Source organism: Oncorhynchus nerka, linkage group LG20 (assembly GCF_034236695.1).
Source record: "Oncorhynchus nerka isolate Pitt River linkage group LG20, Oner_Uvic_2.0, whole genome shotgun sequence".
Classification (NCBI taxonomy): domain Eukaryota; kingdom Metazoa; phylum Chordata; class Actinopteri; order Salmoniformes; family Salmonidae; genus Oncorhynchus; species Oncorhynchus nerka.
In genome coordinates, this window is record NC_088415.1 from 85496637 (window position 1) to 85514366 (window position 17730).

Genomic DNA, 17730 nt, shown 5'->3' on the forward strand with positions numbered 1-17730 from the left:
AGATCTGGGGCAGGGTACCAAAAACATTCTGCAGCATTGAAGGTCCCCAAGAACACAGTGGCATCCATCATTCTTAAATGGAAGATGTTTGGAACCACCAAAACTCTCCCTAGAAGTGGCCGCCCGGCCAAACTGAGCAATCAGGGGAGATTGCTCAGATTGAGATTACTGTATCTAAATGGTATATCTGTGGGTATTTTTTAAATATAAATTTGCAAACATTTCTAAAAACCTGTTTTTGCATTGTCATTATAGGGTATTGTGTGCAGATTGATGAAGGGAAAAAAACAATTTAATTAATTTTGGAATAAGGCTGTAACGTAACAAAATGTGGAAGTAGTGAAGGAGTCTGAATACTTTCCGAATGCACTGTACATCCACAGTTTCCACATGAAGGAAACGTTATGTTACATGTTTTCAACAGTGTGAAGTGTGTAACTGTTCCTTACAGAGGCTAAATAAAATAAGTCATTTAAAAATGTATCCTAAAATGTAAAAATACAGTGTTCTGATCAACATTCTTTGCATATGGAGGCCGAATGGCTTATGGATGCAGAATGTGTTGATTTGCCAAAAGATGGAATACCACCATTAGCTCTCTGTCCTTCATGGAAGCTGCAAGGTCCTACATAATGAGTGTCTGCAGATGGAAAAAAGTTTAAGTCCATATTTATTTTAGGTGAAACACTTCATAAATCTGTCCCTAAGTCATAGCAGTGAATTGCAGCATTGTGTTGTTCTCTGGTTGTATTCCAGAGGAAAGAGTGGTCATGGGATGACAACACAGTCATGATAACACAAGACCCCATCTATAGGTAAGGGAATGTCAAAGTGTCCTCAAACATAACACTCTTTTTAAAAGTCCAATGCGGCCATTTAAAAAAAATCTCAATATCAAATCCTTTCTGAGTGATAATAAAGTACCTTCCTGAGATTGTTTTCAATTAAAATGGTCCAAAAAGAGAGGTTGGGAAGTCTCTTTCCCATTTTTCTATAATCTAATTTACAGGAAGTCTCTATCATAATTGTCACTATTTAATAGTATTATTCCAACCTCACAGTGTGGAAAGGAAATATATATAACACACAGGAAAATCATGTTTTTCACAGCACGGAGCCTTGAAAATATTTTGGGGGTATTTTTATACATTGATGACTTTTGGTTGAGTAGTTAATTAAAGGCCCAGTAAGGTCAAAATTCAGTTTTGTTGATGAAACTAACACTGTAACAGTATGAACATGTGATCAGTGTTATTTCCTAGTAGAAAATACAATATTTGTGGGGGGGGTACATTTTACCCCATTTTCATGATATCCAATTGGTAGTTACAGTCTTGTCCCATTGCTCCAACTCCCGTACGGACTCGGGAGAGGCGAAGGTCGAGAGTCATGCGTCCTCTGAAACATGACCCTAACAAATCGCACTGCTTGCTTTACCCCGAAGCCAGCCACACCAATGTGTCAATGAAAACATTGTATAGCCTGCGACCGATGTCAGCGTGCATGCACCCGGTCGACACAAGAAGTCGCTAGAGTGCGACGGGACAAGGACATCCCAGCCAGCCAAACCCTCCCTTAACCCAGACAACGCTGGGCCAATTGTGCGCCACCTCATCAGTCTCCCGGTCACATGATTGAACCCAGATGTGTAGTAATGCCTTTAGCACTGCGATGCAGTGCCTTAGACTGCTGCGCCACACGGGAGGCCCCTGGAAATACAATCTACATAGGACGTTCTAATCAACCGCTTGCATGGGCGGAAGACAGGTGCCAGGTGACATCACCAGGCAGTAAATTGGTTAGTAGACCAATAACCAAGAGAGTAACAGCCAGTTTTCCCCTTCCCCACTCAGACCACTCCCAGAAAGTCCTAGAATTTTTTTAAATTGAGAAATAGTTTATGCTAAAAAGCTATTTTTGTGAATTTGAATGGAAAACTATTACAGTAAGTTACTTAAATTATTACAGCGAAAGGATTTGATATTGATATGAAATGGCTGCATTGGGCCTTTAAAAAGTGAAATCAATCAAATTCTCATTCTCATTACATTTTCCCCGTCTCATTTAGGATTTTCTATGTGTCACATGACGCCCAGGAATTGAAGATCTTCAGTTACATTGCGAGAGATGAACAGAGCAACATGTTCCGGTGTAATGTCTTCAAGTCCAAGAGGAAGGTAGGACCTATAATTCTACAGCTCCTTCAGAAAGTATTCACATCGCCTTGACATTTTGTCAAGTGGGATTAGAAAGTGGGATTAACATTTACTTCATTTACATTTTGTCAATCTACATAAAATACTCTGTAATGTCAACGTGGAAGAAAAATTATAACTTTTTTAGAACATTTATGAAAAATAAAACACTAATATACAGTATCTTGATTATATAAGTGTTCAACCCATTGAGTCAATACGTGTTAGAATCACCTTTGGCGGCTGTGAGTCTTTCTAAGAGGTTTGTACACCTAAACCCAGCAAGAAAAGAAATGTCCTGTCTTTCAAAGATAATTCATAAAAATCCAAATAACTTCACAGATCTTCATTGTAAAGGGTTTAAACACAGTTTCTCATGCTTTTTCAAAGAACCATAAACAATTAATGAACATGCACCTGTGGAACGGTCGTTAAGACACTAACAGTTTACAGACGGTAGGCAATTAAGGTCACAGTTATGAAAACTTAGGACACTAAAGAAGCCTTTCTACTGACTCTGGAAATCCCCAAAAGAAGGATGCCCAGGGTCCCTGCTCAACTGTGTGAATGTGCTGCAAAGGAGGCATGAGACTGCAGATGTGGCCAGGGCAATAAATTGCCATGTCCATACTGTGAGACACCTAAGACAGCGCTACAGGGAGACAGGACGGACAGCTGAACGTCCTCGGAGTGGCAGACCACACAACACCTACACAGAATCGGTACATCCGAACATCACACCTGCGGGACAGGTACAGGATGGCAACAACTGCCCGGGTTACACCAGGAACGCACAATCCCTCCATCAGTGCTCAGACTGCCCACAATAGGCTGAGAGAGGCTGGACTGAGGGCTTGTAGGCCTGTTGTAAGGCAGGTTTTCACCAGACATCACTGGCAACAACGTCGCCTATGGGCACAAACCCACTGTTGCTGGATCAGACAGGACTGGCAAAAAGTGCTCTTCAATGACGAGTCACGGTTTTGTCTCACCAGGGATGATGGTTGGATTCACGTTTATCGTCGACGGAATGAGCGTTACACCGAGGCCTGTACTCTGGAGCGGGATCGATTTGGAAGTGGAGGGTCCGTCACGGTCTGTGGCGGTGTGTCACAGCATCATCGGACTGAGCTTGTCATTGCATGCAATCTCAACGATGTGCGTTACAGGGAAGACATCCTCCTCCCTCATGTGGTACCCTTCCTGCAGGCTCATCCTGACGTGACCCTCCAGCATGACAATGCCACCAGCCATACTGCTCGTTCTGTGTGTGATTTCCTGCAAGACAGGAGTGTCAGTGTCAGTGTTCTGCCATGGCCAGCAAAGAGCCCGGATCACAATCCCATTGAGCATGTCTGGGACCTGTTGAATCGGAGGGTGAGGGCTAGGGCCATTCCCCCCAGAAATGTCCGGGAACTTGCAGGTGCCTTGGTGGAAGAGCGGGGTAACATCTCACAGCAAGAACTGGCACATCTGGTGCAGTCCATGAGGAGGAGACGCACTGCAGTACTTAATGCAGCTGGTGGCCACACCAGATACTGACTGTTACTTTGATTTTGACCCTCCACATGTTAAGTTTGCTGAAAATGAACACAGTTGACAGTGAGAGGACATTTATTTTTTTGCTGAGTTTAGATTGTACAATATTTGCACATTATTTCTTAAAAAAAAAAATCAGGCTCTGTCAAGTTGGTTGTTGATCATTGCTAGACAGCCATTTTCAAGTCTTGCCACAGATTTTCAAGACGATTTTAGTCAAAACTGTAACAAGTAGGCCACTCAGGAACATTCAATGTCGTCTTGGTAAGCAACTCCAGTGTATATTTGGTCTTGTATTTTAGGTTATTGTCCTGCTGAAAGGTGAATATGTCTCCCAGTGTCTGTTGAAAAGCAGACTTAACCAAGTTTTCCTCTAGGATTTTGCCTTTGCTAAACTCTATTCTGTTTATTTTTATCATAAAAATCTCTCTAGTACTTGCCGATAACAAGAATACCCATAACATGATGCAGCCACCACCATGCTTGAAAATATGAAGAGTCGTACTTTGTGTGTTGTGTTAGATTTGCCCCAAACATAATGCTTTGTGTTCAGGACAAAAAGTTCATTTCTTTGCCACATTTTTTTGAAGATTTACTTTAATGGCTAATTGCAAATAGGATGCATATCTTGGAATATTTGTATTCTGTACAGACTTCCTTCTTTTCACTCTGTCAATTAAGTTAGTATTGTGGAGTAACTACAATGTTGTTGATACATCCTCAGTTTTCTCATATCACAGCCATTAAACTCTGTAACTGTTTTAAAGTCACCATTGGCCTCATGGTGAAATCCCTGAGTGGTTTCCTTCCTCTCCAGCAACTGAGTTAGGTAGGACGCCTGTATCTGTGTAGTGACTGGTTGTATTGATACACCATCCATAGTGTAATTAATAACTTCACCATGCTCAAAGGGGTATTCAATGTCTGCTTTTTTATTTTTTACCCATCTACCAATAGGTGCCCTTCTTTGCGAGGCACTGGGAAACCTACCTGGTCTTTGTGGTTGAATCTGTGTTTGAGATTCACTGCTCGACTGAGGGACCTTACAGATAATTGTATGTGTGGTGTACAGAGATGAGATAGTCATTCAAAAATCATGTTAAACATTATTATTGCACACAGGAGTGAATCCATGCAATTTATTATGTGACTTGTTAAGCACATTTGTACTCCTGAATTTATTTAGGCTTGGCATAACAAAGGGTTTGAATACTTATTGGCTCAAGACATTTCAGATTTAAATTGTTCATTCATTTGTAAACAGTTCTAAAAACATAATTCAACTTTGTGTTAAAGCCAGCGACAAAAAAAAATCTACATTTCATTGATTTTAAATTCAGGCTGTAACAAAAAAAGGTGGAAAAAGTCAAGGGGTGTGAATACTTTCTATATATCTTTTATGTAATTCTATGGTTAAGCCAGTGTGTATCGCTGTGGGAGTGGGCTGGGTATGAGATGTAAATTATCCACAGGATCCAGATCAGTGGCATATAATCAGTGGTATATAATCTGTGGTATATAATATGTGGTATATAATCTGTGGTATATAATATGTGGTATATAATATGTGGTATATACTATGTGGTATATAATAAGTGGTATATAATCTGTGGTATATAATATGTGGTATATAATCTGTGGTATTTAATCTGTGGTATATAATCTGTGGTATATAATCTGTGGTATATAATATGTGGTATATAATCCATGGTATATACTATGTGGTATTTAATCTGTGGTATATACTATGTGGTATATAATCAGTGGTATATAATCAGTGGTATATAATCTGTGGTATATAATATGTGGTATATAATCTGTGGTATATACTATGTGGTATATAATCAGTGGTATATAATCAGTGGTATATAATCTGTGGTATATAATCTGTGTTATATAATCTGTGGTATATACTATGTGGTATATAATCAGTGGTATATAATTTGTGGTATTTAATCTGTGGTGTATAATCCGTTTATCTCTACAGGGTATCAGATATGTGGCAGCAGCTGCTTTGGGAAGGGGGCTGGGTATAGGGCACTGTGCCATGATGCATTAAAGGAGCCTTGGGACTCTTGGATCAATAGAGAGTTTTGTCTATACACAAAAAAACACACACACATTGTCTCATCTACAAGATCACAGTTGCACACAGTACACACATGTGATGACTTTCAACTCTGCACGATAGAAAAATGCTGGTAGAAAAGAATGGCACGCGACTACCCCATAGCTGCATATTAAACAGAGGAAATGTTCTTCATTACAAAAGCCTGGATAACAACCCTTCCAGTGAGGTTGACTCACATCCCTTCACCATGGATACCAGGCATGTACCGTTGACAGTGACTGAGTGAAGCAGCATACTAATTCATCACAAATGACACCCTATTCCCTATTGGCCCTGGTCATAAGTAGGGCACTACATAGGGATGCAGTCAGAGAGAAAGAGGCTTTTAATTCTGACATTTGCAACCTGTACCACCTTCCATCTGTACCACAAAGTAAAGACACAGGATGTAATCCCCTATATGGTGTAGTCGCGCTTCTCAGGTGCCTCCAGCCCTGAACCCCTTATCTCAGACTTCCAGATCAAACCTTGTCCAGAGGAGAGGAGGGTAAACTGCTGATACTGGGTTTGGTAACCCTGGCTCCCATTGATCACTGTTGGGTTTAAAGAATCCTGAAATTCCTAAATTGGCCTTGTGATCCAGATGGTTCTTTTTTGAGAGCAGTGCTAGTATCTCAAAGGTCGTGAGTTCACTTCCCGTTGGGCCATGTAAAATGAAAATTAGTGGTGATCCTTTTGGATTGAGGCATCTACTGGAAATAGCTCAAATGATCATCATATGGTACAGTATGGTACTTACTATACACAGGTAACATAGAATATCATAAACATACAACGGTGGTCATTATTGTTGCAACATAGGAGCACACTGTCTCACACACACAACACTGGCCCTGTGCTTACCGACATACAGTGGTGATTGACAGCCTTGTGGCAGCATTCCTCCACAGTATGAATGTGGGGCATTTTAAAGCACCTGGTCAATGTGCCACTGAGTGCACAAGACAACCCTCCTTCGGGCCTTGCGGCATAATTGCTCTAAGGGCAAGAATGTATAACGTTGGAGATATTGAATTATTTTGGTTATATAATCAATAGATTTTTGAGTTTGTTGTGCCTTGTAGGGTCTAAAGGAAATACTTGAGATCCTACGGCTCTGGAATGAACCAATCCATTACAACGACAGCATGCACCTACTGAATTACTGTGCCGTCTAAAACTCTCTCCCCTCCTTCTTTTGTTGTCCTCTCTCTCCCCCATCTCTCTCTCTCCCTCCCATCTCTCCCCCTCCCTCCTCGGTCTCTCCCCCTTCTTCCTCTGTCTCTCTCCCTCCCTCCCCATCTCTCCCCCTCCCTCCCTCCCCATCCCTCCCTCCCCCCTCCCTCCCTCCCTTCCTCCCTCCCCATCTCTCCCCCTTCCTCCCTCCCTCCCTCCACTCACCTCCCTCTCCCCTTTTCTTCCACCCCCCGCCCCTCTAGTCCCAGGCCATGCGCATTGTGCGGACGGTGGGCCAGGCCTTTGACGTGTGCCACCAGCTGACCCTGCAGCAGACAGGGGAGCAGAGCTCTGAGGATGGACTGGACACCAATGATACCGATGCAGATGGGGTAGACGCTGTGCCAGGTGTGACTCACTTGCCACATACTGTCTTATTACCTTATACCATTTTATTACCTAGAACCATTTTACTACCTAGAACCATCTTATTACCTAGAACCATATTATTACCTAGATCCATCTTATTACCTAGAACCATCTTATTACCTAGAACCATCATATTACCTAGTAGCGTCCTATTACCTAGAACCCTCTTATTACCTAGTACCGTCCTATTACCTAGATCCATCCTATTACCTAGATCCATCTTATTACCTAGAACCATCTTATTACCTAGAACCATCCTATTACCTAGATCCATCTTATTACCTAGTACTGTCTTATTATCTAGAACCATCTTATTACCTAGAACCATATTATTACCTAGTAGTGCCCTATTACCTAGTACATACTGTTCTATATTTGCACAGTGGGGACATTCTCTTCTGAGACTCAATCAGTTAGAGTGTGTTGTGACTCTAGAGAAAGTGGAGAGGAGCCAAATTCTGATTCAATGTTTCAAGTGTCTTTGTCTGAGAAAATCTCTAAAATACAATTAGTTTGTATTTAAAAAATGGGTTATGTTATACGTTTTTGCTGGTGGTAGTTGGTCCCTATGTTAGTATGTTTATGATTTGTTTTCTCTCTCCATCCATCTTTCTGTCTCTCCATCTATCTCTCTCCATCCATCTCTCTCATTCAGCCAAGACGAGGTTGGCATTGTCTGATTCGACTGACCTTGAAGCCACCACAGAGGAGAGCATTGACTGTTTGTCATCTGACCTGGACAAGACCAAAAGCCAGGACCTTCTTAGTAAAGATGGGAAGGTACTGTATGACCTGAGTCTTATTCATTACATCACACTGTAACGAAACGTTTTGCAACAGAAAATGTATGTGGACACCTGCTCATCAAGCATCTCATTCCAAAATCATGGGCATTAATATGGAGTTGGTCCCCCCTTTACTGCTGTAACTTCAAACTCTTCTGGGAAGGCTTTCCACTAGATTTTGGAACATTGCTGCTATAACAGCCTCCACTCTTCTGGGAAGGCTTTCCACTAGATTTTGGATCGTTGCTGCAGGGACTTGCTTCGATTCAGCCACAAGAGCATTAGTGTGTTCGGGTACTGATATTGGACGATTAGGCCTGGCTCGCAGCCGGCGTTCCAATTTATCCCAAAGGTGTTCAATGGGGTTGAGGTCAGGGCTCTGTGCAGGCCAGTCAAGTTCTTCCACACCGATCTCAAAAAACCATTTCTCTATGGACCTCGCTTTGTGCACGTGGGCATTGTCATGGAAACAGGAAAGTTGTATAAGGGCACAAGGCGAGATCCAAATGCAGAGAAAGGAGGAAAATGATTGAGCTCCGATATTTATTAGAACAAAAGGGGTAGGCAAAAGGCAGCTCGGAGACAGGTGAGAGTTCATAAACCAGGAAGACTCGAAAAGAACAGACACTGGGAGAAATAGGAGCCAGGACAAACGCCAGTTTGTACACCGGGGATAATAAGCGACACCTGGAGGGGGGTGGAGACAAGCACAAGGACCGGTGAAACAGATCAGGGCGTGACATGTTGTCATGCTGAAACATGAAAGGGCCTTCCCCAAATTGTTGCCTCAAAGTTGGAAGCACAGAATCTATAACATCATTGTATTCTGTAGCATTAAGATTTCCATTCACTGGAACGACGGGGTCTAGCCTGGACTATGGAAAACAGCCCCAGACCATTATTCCTCCTCCACCAATCTTTACAGTTGTCTCTATGCATTGTGGCACGTAGCGTTCTCCTGGCATCCGCTCAACCCAGATTAGTCCGTTGAACTGCCAGATGGTGAAGTGTGATTCATCACTCCAGAGAACGCTTTCCCACTGCTCCAGAGTCCAATGGTGGCGAGCTCCTGCACCGCTCCAGCCGACGGTTGACATTGCACATGGTGATCTTAGGCTTGTGTGCGGCTGCTCGGCCTTGGAAACCCATTTCATGAAGCTCCCAACGAATAGTTCTTGTGCTGACGTTGCTTCCAGAGGCAGTTTGGAACTCGGTGTTGGAAACGAGGACAGACCATTTTTTACGTGCTGCGGACTTCAGCACTCGCCAGTCTCGTTCTGTGAGGTTGGGTGGCCCACCACTTCACGGCTGAGCCATTGGTTACTCTGAAATGTCTAGTTCCACTTCACAATAACAGCACTCGCCAGTCTCGTTCTGTGAGGTTGGGTGGCCCACCACTTCACGGCTGAGCCATTGGTTACTCTGAAATGTCTAGTTCCACTTCACAATAACAGCACTCGCCAGTCTCGTTCTGTGAGGTTGGGTGGCCCACCACTTCACGGCTGAGCCATTGGTTACTCTGAAATGTCTAGTTCCACTTCACAATAACTGCACTCGCCAGTCTCGTACTGTGAGGTTGGGTGGCCCACCACTTCACGGCTGAGAATTTGGTTACTCTGAAATGTCTAGTTCCACTTCACAATAACAGCACTCGCCAGTCTCGTTCTGTGAGGTTGGGTGGCCCACCACTTCACGGCTGAGCCATTGGTTACTCTGAAATGTCTAGTTCCACTTCACAATAACAGCACTCGCCAGTCTCGTTCTGTGAGGTTGGGTGGCCCACCACTTCACGGCTAAGAATTTGGTTACTCTGAAATGTCTAGTTCCACTTCACAATAACTGCACTCGCCAGTCTCGTACTGTGAGGTTGGGTGGCCCACCACTTCACGGCTGAGAATTTGGTTACTCTGAAATGTCTAGTTCCACTTCACAATAACAGCACTCGCCAGTCTCGTTCTGTGAGGTTGGGTGGCCCACCACTTCACGGCTGAGCCATTGGTTACTCTGAAATGTCTAGTTCCACTTCACAATAACAGCACTCGCCAGTCTCGTTCTGTGAGGTTGGGTGGCCCACCACTTCACGGCTAAGAATTTGGTTACTCTGAAATGTCTAGTTCCACTTCACAATAACTGCACTCGCCAGTCTCGTACTGTGAGGTTGGGTGGCCCACCACTTCACGGCTGAGAATTTGGTTACTCTGAAATGTCTAGTTCCACTTCACAATAACTGCACTCGCCAGTCTCGTACTGTGAAGTTGGGTGGCCCACCACTTCACGGCTGAGAATTTGGTTACTCTGAAATGTCTAGTTCCACTTCACAATAACAGCACTCGCCAGTCTCGTACTGTGAGGTTGGGTGGCCCACCACTTCACGGCTGAGCCATTGGTTACTCTGAAATGTCTAGTTCAACTTCACAATAACAGCACTCGCCAGTCTCGTACTGTGAGGTTGGGTGGCCCACCACTTCACGGCTGAGAATTTGGTTACTCTGAAATGTCTAGTTCCACTTCACAATAACTGCACTCGCCAGTCTCGTACTGTGAGGTTGGGTGGCCCACCACTTCACGGCTGAGCCATTGGTTACTCTGAAATGTCTAGTTCCACTTCACAATAACAGCACTCGCCAGTCTCGTTCTGTGAGGTTGGGTGGCCCACCACTTCACGGCTGAGCCATTGGTTACTCTGAAATGTCTAGTTCCACTTCACAATAACAGCACTCGCCAGTCTCGTTCTGTGAGGTTGGGTGGCCCACCACTTCACGGCTAAGAATTTGGTTACTCTGAAATGTCTAGTTCCACTTCACAATAACTGCACTCGCCAGTCTCGTACTGTGAGGTTGGGTGGCCCACCACTTCACGGCTGAGAATTTGGTTACTCTGACATGTCTAGTTCCACTTCACAATAACTGCACTCGCCAGTCTCGTACTGTGAGGTTGGGTGGCCCACCACTTCACGGCTGAGAATTTGGTTACTCTGAAATGTCTAGTTCCACTTCACAATAACTGCACTCGCCAGTCTCGTACTGTGAGGTTGGGTGGCCCACCACTTCACGGCTGAGAATTTGGTTACTCTGAAATGTCTAGTTCCACTTCACAATAACAGCACTCGCCAGTCTCGTACTGTGAGGTTGGGTGGCCCACCACTTCACGGCTGAGCCATTGGTTACTCTGAAATGTCTAGTTCAACTTCACAATAACAGCACTCGCCAGTCTCGTACTGTGAGGTTGGGTGGCCCACCACTTCACGGCTGAGAATTTGGTTACTCTGAAATGTCTAGTTCCACTTCACAATAACTGCACTCGCCATTCTCGTACTGTGAGGTTGGGTGGCCCACCACTTCACGGCTGAGAATTTGGTTACTCTGAAATGTCTAGTTCCACTTCACAATAACTGCACTCGCCAGTCTCGTACTGTGAGGTTGGGTGGCCCACCACTTCACGGCTGAGAATTTGGTTACTCTGAAATGTCTAGTTCCACTTCACAATAACTGCACTCGCCATTCTCGTACTGTGAGGTTGGGTGGCCCACCACTTCACGGCTGAGAATTTGGTTACTCTGAAATGTCTAGTTCCACTTCACAATAACTGCACTCGCCAGTCTCGTACTGTGAGGTTGGGTGGCCCACCACTTCACGGCTGAGAATTTGGTTACTCTGAAATGTCTAGTTCCACTTCACAATAACTGCACTCGCCAGTCTCGTACTGTGAGGTTGGGTGGCCCACCACTTCACGGCTGAGCCATTGGTTACTCTGAAATGTCTAGTTCCACTTCACAATAACAGCACTCGCCAGTCTCGTTCTGTGAGGTTGGGTGGCCCACCACTTCACGGCTGAGAATTTGGTTACTCTGAAATGTCTAGTTCCACTTCACAATAACTGCACTCGCCAGTCTCGTACTGTGAGGTTGGGTGGCCCACCACTTCACGGCTGAGAATTTGGTTACTCTGAAATGTCTAGTTCCACTTCACAATAACTGCACTCGCCAGTCTCGTACTGTGAGGTTGGGTGGCCCACCACTTCACGGCTGAGCCATTGGTTACTCTGAAATGTCTAGTTCCACTTCACAATAACTGCACTCGCCAGTCTCGTACTGTGAAGTTGGGTGGCCCACCACTTCACGGCTGAGAATTTGGTTACTCTGAAATGTCTAGTTCCACTTCACAATAACAGCACTCGCCAGTCTCGTACTGTGAGGTTGGGTGGCCCACCACTTCACGGCTGAGCCATTGGTTACTCTGAAATGTCTAGTTCAACTTCACAATAACAGCACTCGCCAGTCTCGTACTGTGAGGTTGGGTGGCCCACCACTTCACGGCTGAGAATTTGGTTACTCTGAAATGTCTAGTTCCACTTCACAATAACTGCACTCGCCAGTCTCGTACTGTGAGGTTGGGTGGCCCACCACTTCACGGCTGAGCCATTGGTTACTCTGAAATGTCTAGTTCCACTTCACAATAACAGCACTCGCCAGTCTCGTTCTGTGAGGTTGGGTGGCCCACCACTTCACGGCTGAGCCATTGGTTACTCTGAAATGTCTAGTTCCACTTCACAATAACAGCACTCGCCAGTCTCGTTCTGTGAGGTTGGGTGGCCCACCACTTCACGGCTAAGAATTTGGTTACTCTGAAATGTCTAGTTCCACTTCACAATAACTGCACTCGCCAGTCTCGTACTGTGAGGTTGGGTGGCCCACCACTTCACGGCTGAGAATTTGGTTACTCTGACATGTCTAGTTCCACTTCACAATAACTGCACTCGCCAGTCTCGTACTGTGAGGTTGGGTGGCCCACCACTTCACGGCTGAGAATTTGGTTACTCTGAAATGTCTAGTTCCACTTCACAATAACTGCACTCGCCAGTCTCGTACTGTGAGGTTGGGTGGCCCACCACTTCACGGCTGAGAATTTGGTTACTCTGAAATGTCTAGTTCCACTTCACAATAACAGCACTCGCCAGTCTCGTACTGTGAGGTTGGGTGGCCCACCACTTCACGGCTGAGCCATTGGTTACTCTGAAATGTCTAGTTCAACTTCACAATAACAGCACTCGCCAGTCTCGTACTGTGAGGTTGGGTGGCCCACCACTTCACGGCTGAGAATTTGGTTACTCTGAAATGTCTAGTTCCACTTCACAATAACTGCACTCGCCAGTCTCGTTCTGTGAGGTTGGGTGGCCCACCACTTCACGGCTGAGAATTTGGTTACTCTGAAATGTCTAGTTCCACTTCACAATAACTGCACTCGCCAGTCTCGTACTGTGAGGTTGGGTGGCCCACCACTTCACGGCTGAGAATTTGGTTACTCTGAAATGTCTAGTTCCACTTCACAATAACTGCACTTGCCAGTCTCGTACTGTGAGGTTGGGTGGCCCACCACTTCACGGCTGAGAATTTGGTTACTCTGAAATGTCTAGTTCCACTTCACAATAACAGCACTCGCCAGTCTCGTTCTGTGAGGTTGGGTGGCCCACCACTTCACGGCTGAGAATTTGGTTACTCTGAAATGTCTAGTTCCACTTCACAATAACTGCACTCGCCATTCTCGTACTGTGAGGTTGGGTGGCCCACCACTTCACGGCTGAGAATTTGGTTACTCTGAAATGTCTAGTTCCACTTCACAATAACTGCACTCGCCAGTCTCGTACTGTGAGGTTGGGTGGCCCACCACTTCACGGCTGAGAATTTGGTTACTCTGAAATGTCTAGTTCCACTTCACAATAACTGCACTCGCCAGTCTCGTACTGTGAGGTTGGGTGGCCCACCACTTCACGGCTGAGCCATTGGTTACTCTGAAATGTCTAGTTCCACTTCACAATAACAGCACTCGCCAGTCTCGTTCTGTGAGGTTGGGTGGCCCACCACTTCACGGCTGAGAATTTGGTTACTCTGAAATGTCTAGTTCCACTTCACAATAACTGCACTCGCCAGTCTCGTACTGTGAGGTTGGGTGGCCCACCACTTCACGGCTGAGAATTTGGTTACTCTGAAATGTCTAGTTCCACTTCACAATAACTGCACTCGCCAGTCTCGTACTGTGAGGTTGGGTGGCCCACCACTTCACGGCTGAGAATTTGGTTACTCTGAAATGTCTAGTTCCACTTCACAATAACTGCACTCGCCAGTCTCGTACTGTGAGGTTGGGTGGCCCACCACTTCACGGCTGAGAATTTGGTTACTCTGAAATGTCTAGTTCCACTTCACAATAACTGCACTCGCCAGTCTCGTACTGTGAGGTTGGGTGGCCCACCACTTCACGGCTGAGAATTTGGTTACTCTGAAATGTCTAGTTCCACTTCACAATAACTGCACTCGCCAGTCTCGTACTGTGAGGTTGGGTGGCCCACCACTTCACGGCTGAGCCATTGGTTACTCTGAAATGTCTAGTTCCACTTCACAATAACAGCACTCGCCAGTCTCGTTCTGTGAGGTTGGGTGGCCCACCACTTCACGGCTGAGAATTTGGTTACTCTGAAATGTCTAGTTCCACTTCACAATAACTGCACTCGCCAGTCTCGTACTGTGAGGTTGGGTGGCCCACCACTTCACGGCTGAGAATTTGGTTACTCTGAAATGTCTAGTTCCACTTCACAATAACTGCACTCGCCAGTCTCGTACTGTGAGGTTGGGTGGCCCACCACTTCACGGCTGAGCCATTGGTTACTCTGAAATGTCTAGTTCCACTTCACAATAACTGCACTCGCCAGTCTCGTACTGTGAGGTTGGGTGGCCCACCACTTCACGGCTGAGCCATTGGTTACTCTGAAATGTCTAGTTCCACTTCACAATAACAGCACTCGCCAGTCTCGTTCTGTGAGGTTGGGTGGCCCACCACTTCACGGCTGAGAATTTGGTTACTCTGAAATGTCTAGTTCCACTTCACAATAACTGCACTCGCCAGTCTCGTACTGTGAGGTTGGGTGGCCCACCACTTCACGGCTGAGAATTTGGTTACTCTGAAATGTCTAGTTCCACTTCACAATAACTGCACTCGCCAGTCTCGTACTGTGAGGTTGGGTGGCCCACCACTTCACGGCTGAGCCATTGGTTACTCTGAAATGTCTAGTTCCACTTCACAATAACTGCACTCGCCAGTCTCGTACTGTGAAGTTGGGTGGCCCACCACTTCACGGCTGAGAATTTGGTTACTCTGAAATGTCTAGTTCCACTTCACAATAACAGCACTCGCCAGTCTCGTACTGTGAGGTTGGGTGGCCCACCACTTCACGGCTGAGCCATTGGTTACTCTGAAATGTCTAGTTCAACTTCACAATAACAGCACTCGCCAGTCTCGTACTGTGAGGTTGGGTGGCCCACCACTTCACGGCTGAGAATTTGGTTACTCTGAAATGTCTAGTTCCACTTCACAATAACTGCACTCGCCAGTCTCGTACTGTGAGGTTGGGTGGCCCACCACTTCACGGCTGAGCCATTGGTTACTCTGAAATGTCTAGTTCCACTTCACAATAACAGCACTCGCCAGTCTCGTTCTGTGAGGTTGGGTGGCCCACCACTTCACGGCTGAGCCATTGGTTACTCTGAAATGTCTAGTTCCACTTCACAATAACAGCACTCGCCAGTCTCGTTCTGTGAGGTTGGGTGGCCCACCACTTCACGGCTAAGAATTTGGTTACTCTGAAATGTCTAGTTCCACTTCACAATAACTGCACTCGCCAGTCTCGTACTGTGAGGTTGGGTGGCCCACCACTTCACGGCTGAGAATTTGGTTACTCTGACATGTCTAGTTCCACTTCACAATAAATAACTGCACTGAGAATTTTGATTTCGCCAGTCTCGTACTGTGAGGTTGGGTGGCCCACCACTTCACGGCTGAGAATTTGGTTACTCTGAAATGTCTAGTTCCACTTCACAATAACTGCACTCGCCAGTCTCGTACTGTGAGGTTGGGTGGCCCACCACTTCACGGCTGAGCCATTGGTTACTCTGAAATGTCTAGTTCAACTTCACAATAACAGCACTCGCCAGTCTCGTACTGTGAGGTTGGGTGGCCCACCACTTCACGGCTGAGAATTTGGTTACTCTGAAATGTCTAGTTCCACTTCACAATAACTGCACTCGCCAGTCTCGTTCTGTGAGGTTGGGTGGCCCACCACTTCACGGCTGAGAATTTGGTTACTCTGAAATGTCTAGTTCCACTTCACAATAACTGCACTCGCCAGTCTCGTACTGTGAGGTTGGGTGGCCCACCACTTCACGGCTGAGAATTTGGTTACTCTGAAATGTCTAGTTCCACTTCACAATAACTGCACTTGCCAGTCTCGTACTGTGAGGTTGGGTGGCCCACCACTTCACGGCTGAGAATTTAGTTACTCTGAAATGTCTAGTTCCACTTCACAATAACAGCACTCGCCAGTCTCGTTCTGTGAGGTTGGGTGGCCCACCACTTCACGGCTGAGAATTTGGTTACTCTGAAATGTCTAGTTCCACTTCACAATAACTGCACTCGCCATTCTCGTACTGTGAGGTTGGGTGGCCCACCACTTCACGGCTGAGAATTTGGTTACTCTGAAATGTCTAGTTCCACTTCACAATAACTGCACTCGCCAGTCTCGTACTGTGAGGTTGGGTGGCCCACCACTTCACGGCTGAGAATTTGGTTACTCTGAAATGTCTAGTTCCACTTCACAATAACTGCACTCGCCAGTCTCGTACTGTGAGGTTGGGTGGCCCACCACTTCACGGCTGAGCCATTGGTTACTCTGAAATGTCTAGTTCCACTTCACAATAACAGCACTCGCCAGTCTCGTTCTGTGAGGTTGGGTGGCCCACCACTTCACGGCTGAGAATTTGGTTACTCTGAAATGTCTAGTTCCACTTCACAATAACTGCACTCGCCAGTCTCGTACTGTGAGGTTGGGTGGCCCACCACTTCACGGCTGAGAATTTGGTTACTCTGAAATGTCTAGTTCCACTTCACAATAACTGCACTCGCCAGTCTCGTACTGTGAGGTTGGGTGGCCCACCACTTCACGGCTGAGCCATTGGTTACTCTGAAATGTCTAGTTCAACTTCACAATAACTGCACTCGCCAGTCTCGTACTGTGAGGTTGGGTGGCCCACCACTTCACGGCTGAGAATTTGGTTACTCTGAAATGTCTAGTTCCACTTCACAATAACTGCACTCGCCAGTCTCGTACTGTGAGGTTGGGTGGCCCACCACTTCACGGCTGAGAATTTGGTTACTCTGAAATGTCTAGTTCCACTTCACAATAACTGCACTCGCCAGTCTCGTACTGTGAGGTTGGGTGGCCCACCACTTCACGGCTGAGAATTTGGTTACTCTGAAATGTCTAGTTCCACTTCACAATAACTGCACTCGCCAGTCTCGTACTGTGAGGTTGGGTGGCCCACCACTTCACGGCTGAGCCATTGGTTACTCTGAAATGTCTAGTTCAACCTCACAATAACAGCACTCGCCAGTCTCGTACTGTGAGGTTGGGTGGCCCACCACTTCACGGCTGAGCCATTGGTTACTCTGAA

At 45.9% G+C, this 17730-nt stretch overlaps 1 protein-coding gene across 1 annotated transcript in view; it reads left to right on the plus strand.

Moving 5' to 3' along the window:
• The window catches only part of LOC115117263 (carboxyl-terminal PDZ ligand of neuronal nitric oxide synthase protein-like), a 54521-nt gene that overhangs the window by 15127 nt on the left and 21664 nt on the right, over positions 1-17730 (plus strand). Inside the window, exons 4-7 of the mRNA XM_065005079.1 lie at positions 757-815; positions 2069-2177; positions 7284-7428; positions 8105-8229. Coding sequence (XP_064861151.1) covers positions 757-815; positions 2069-2177; positions 7284-7428; positions 8105-8229 — 438 coding nt within the window. The remainder of the gene's footprint in view (positions 1-756; positions 816-2068; positions 2178-7283; positions 7429-8104; positions 8230-17730) is intronic.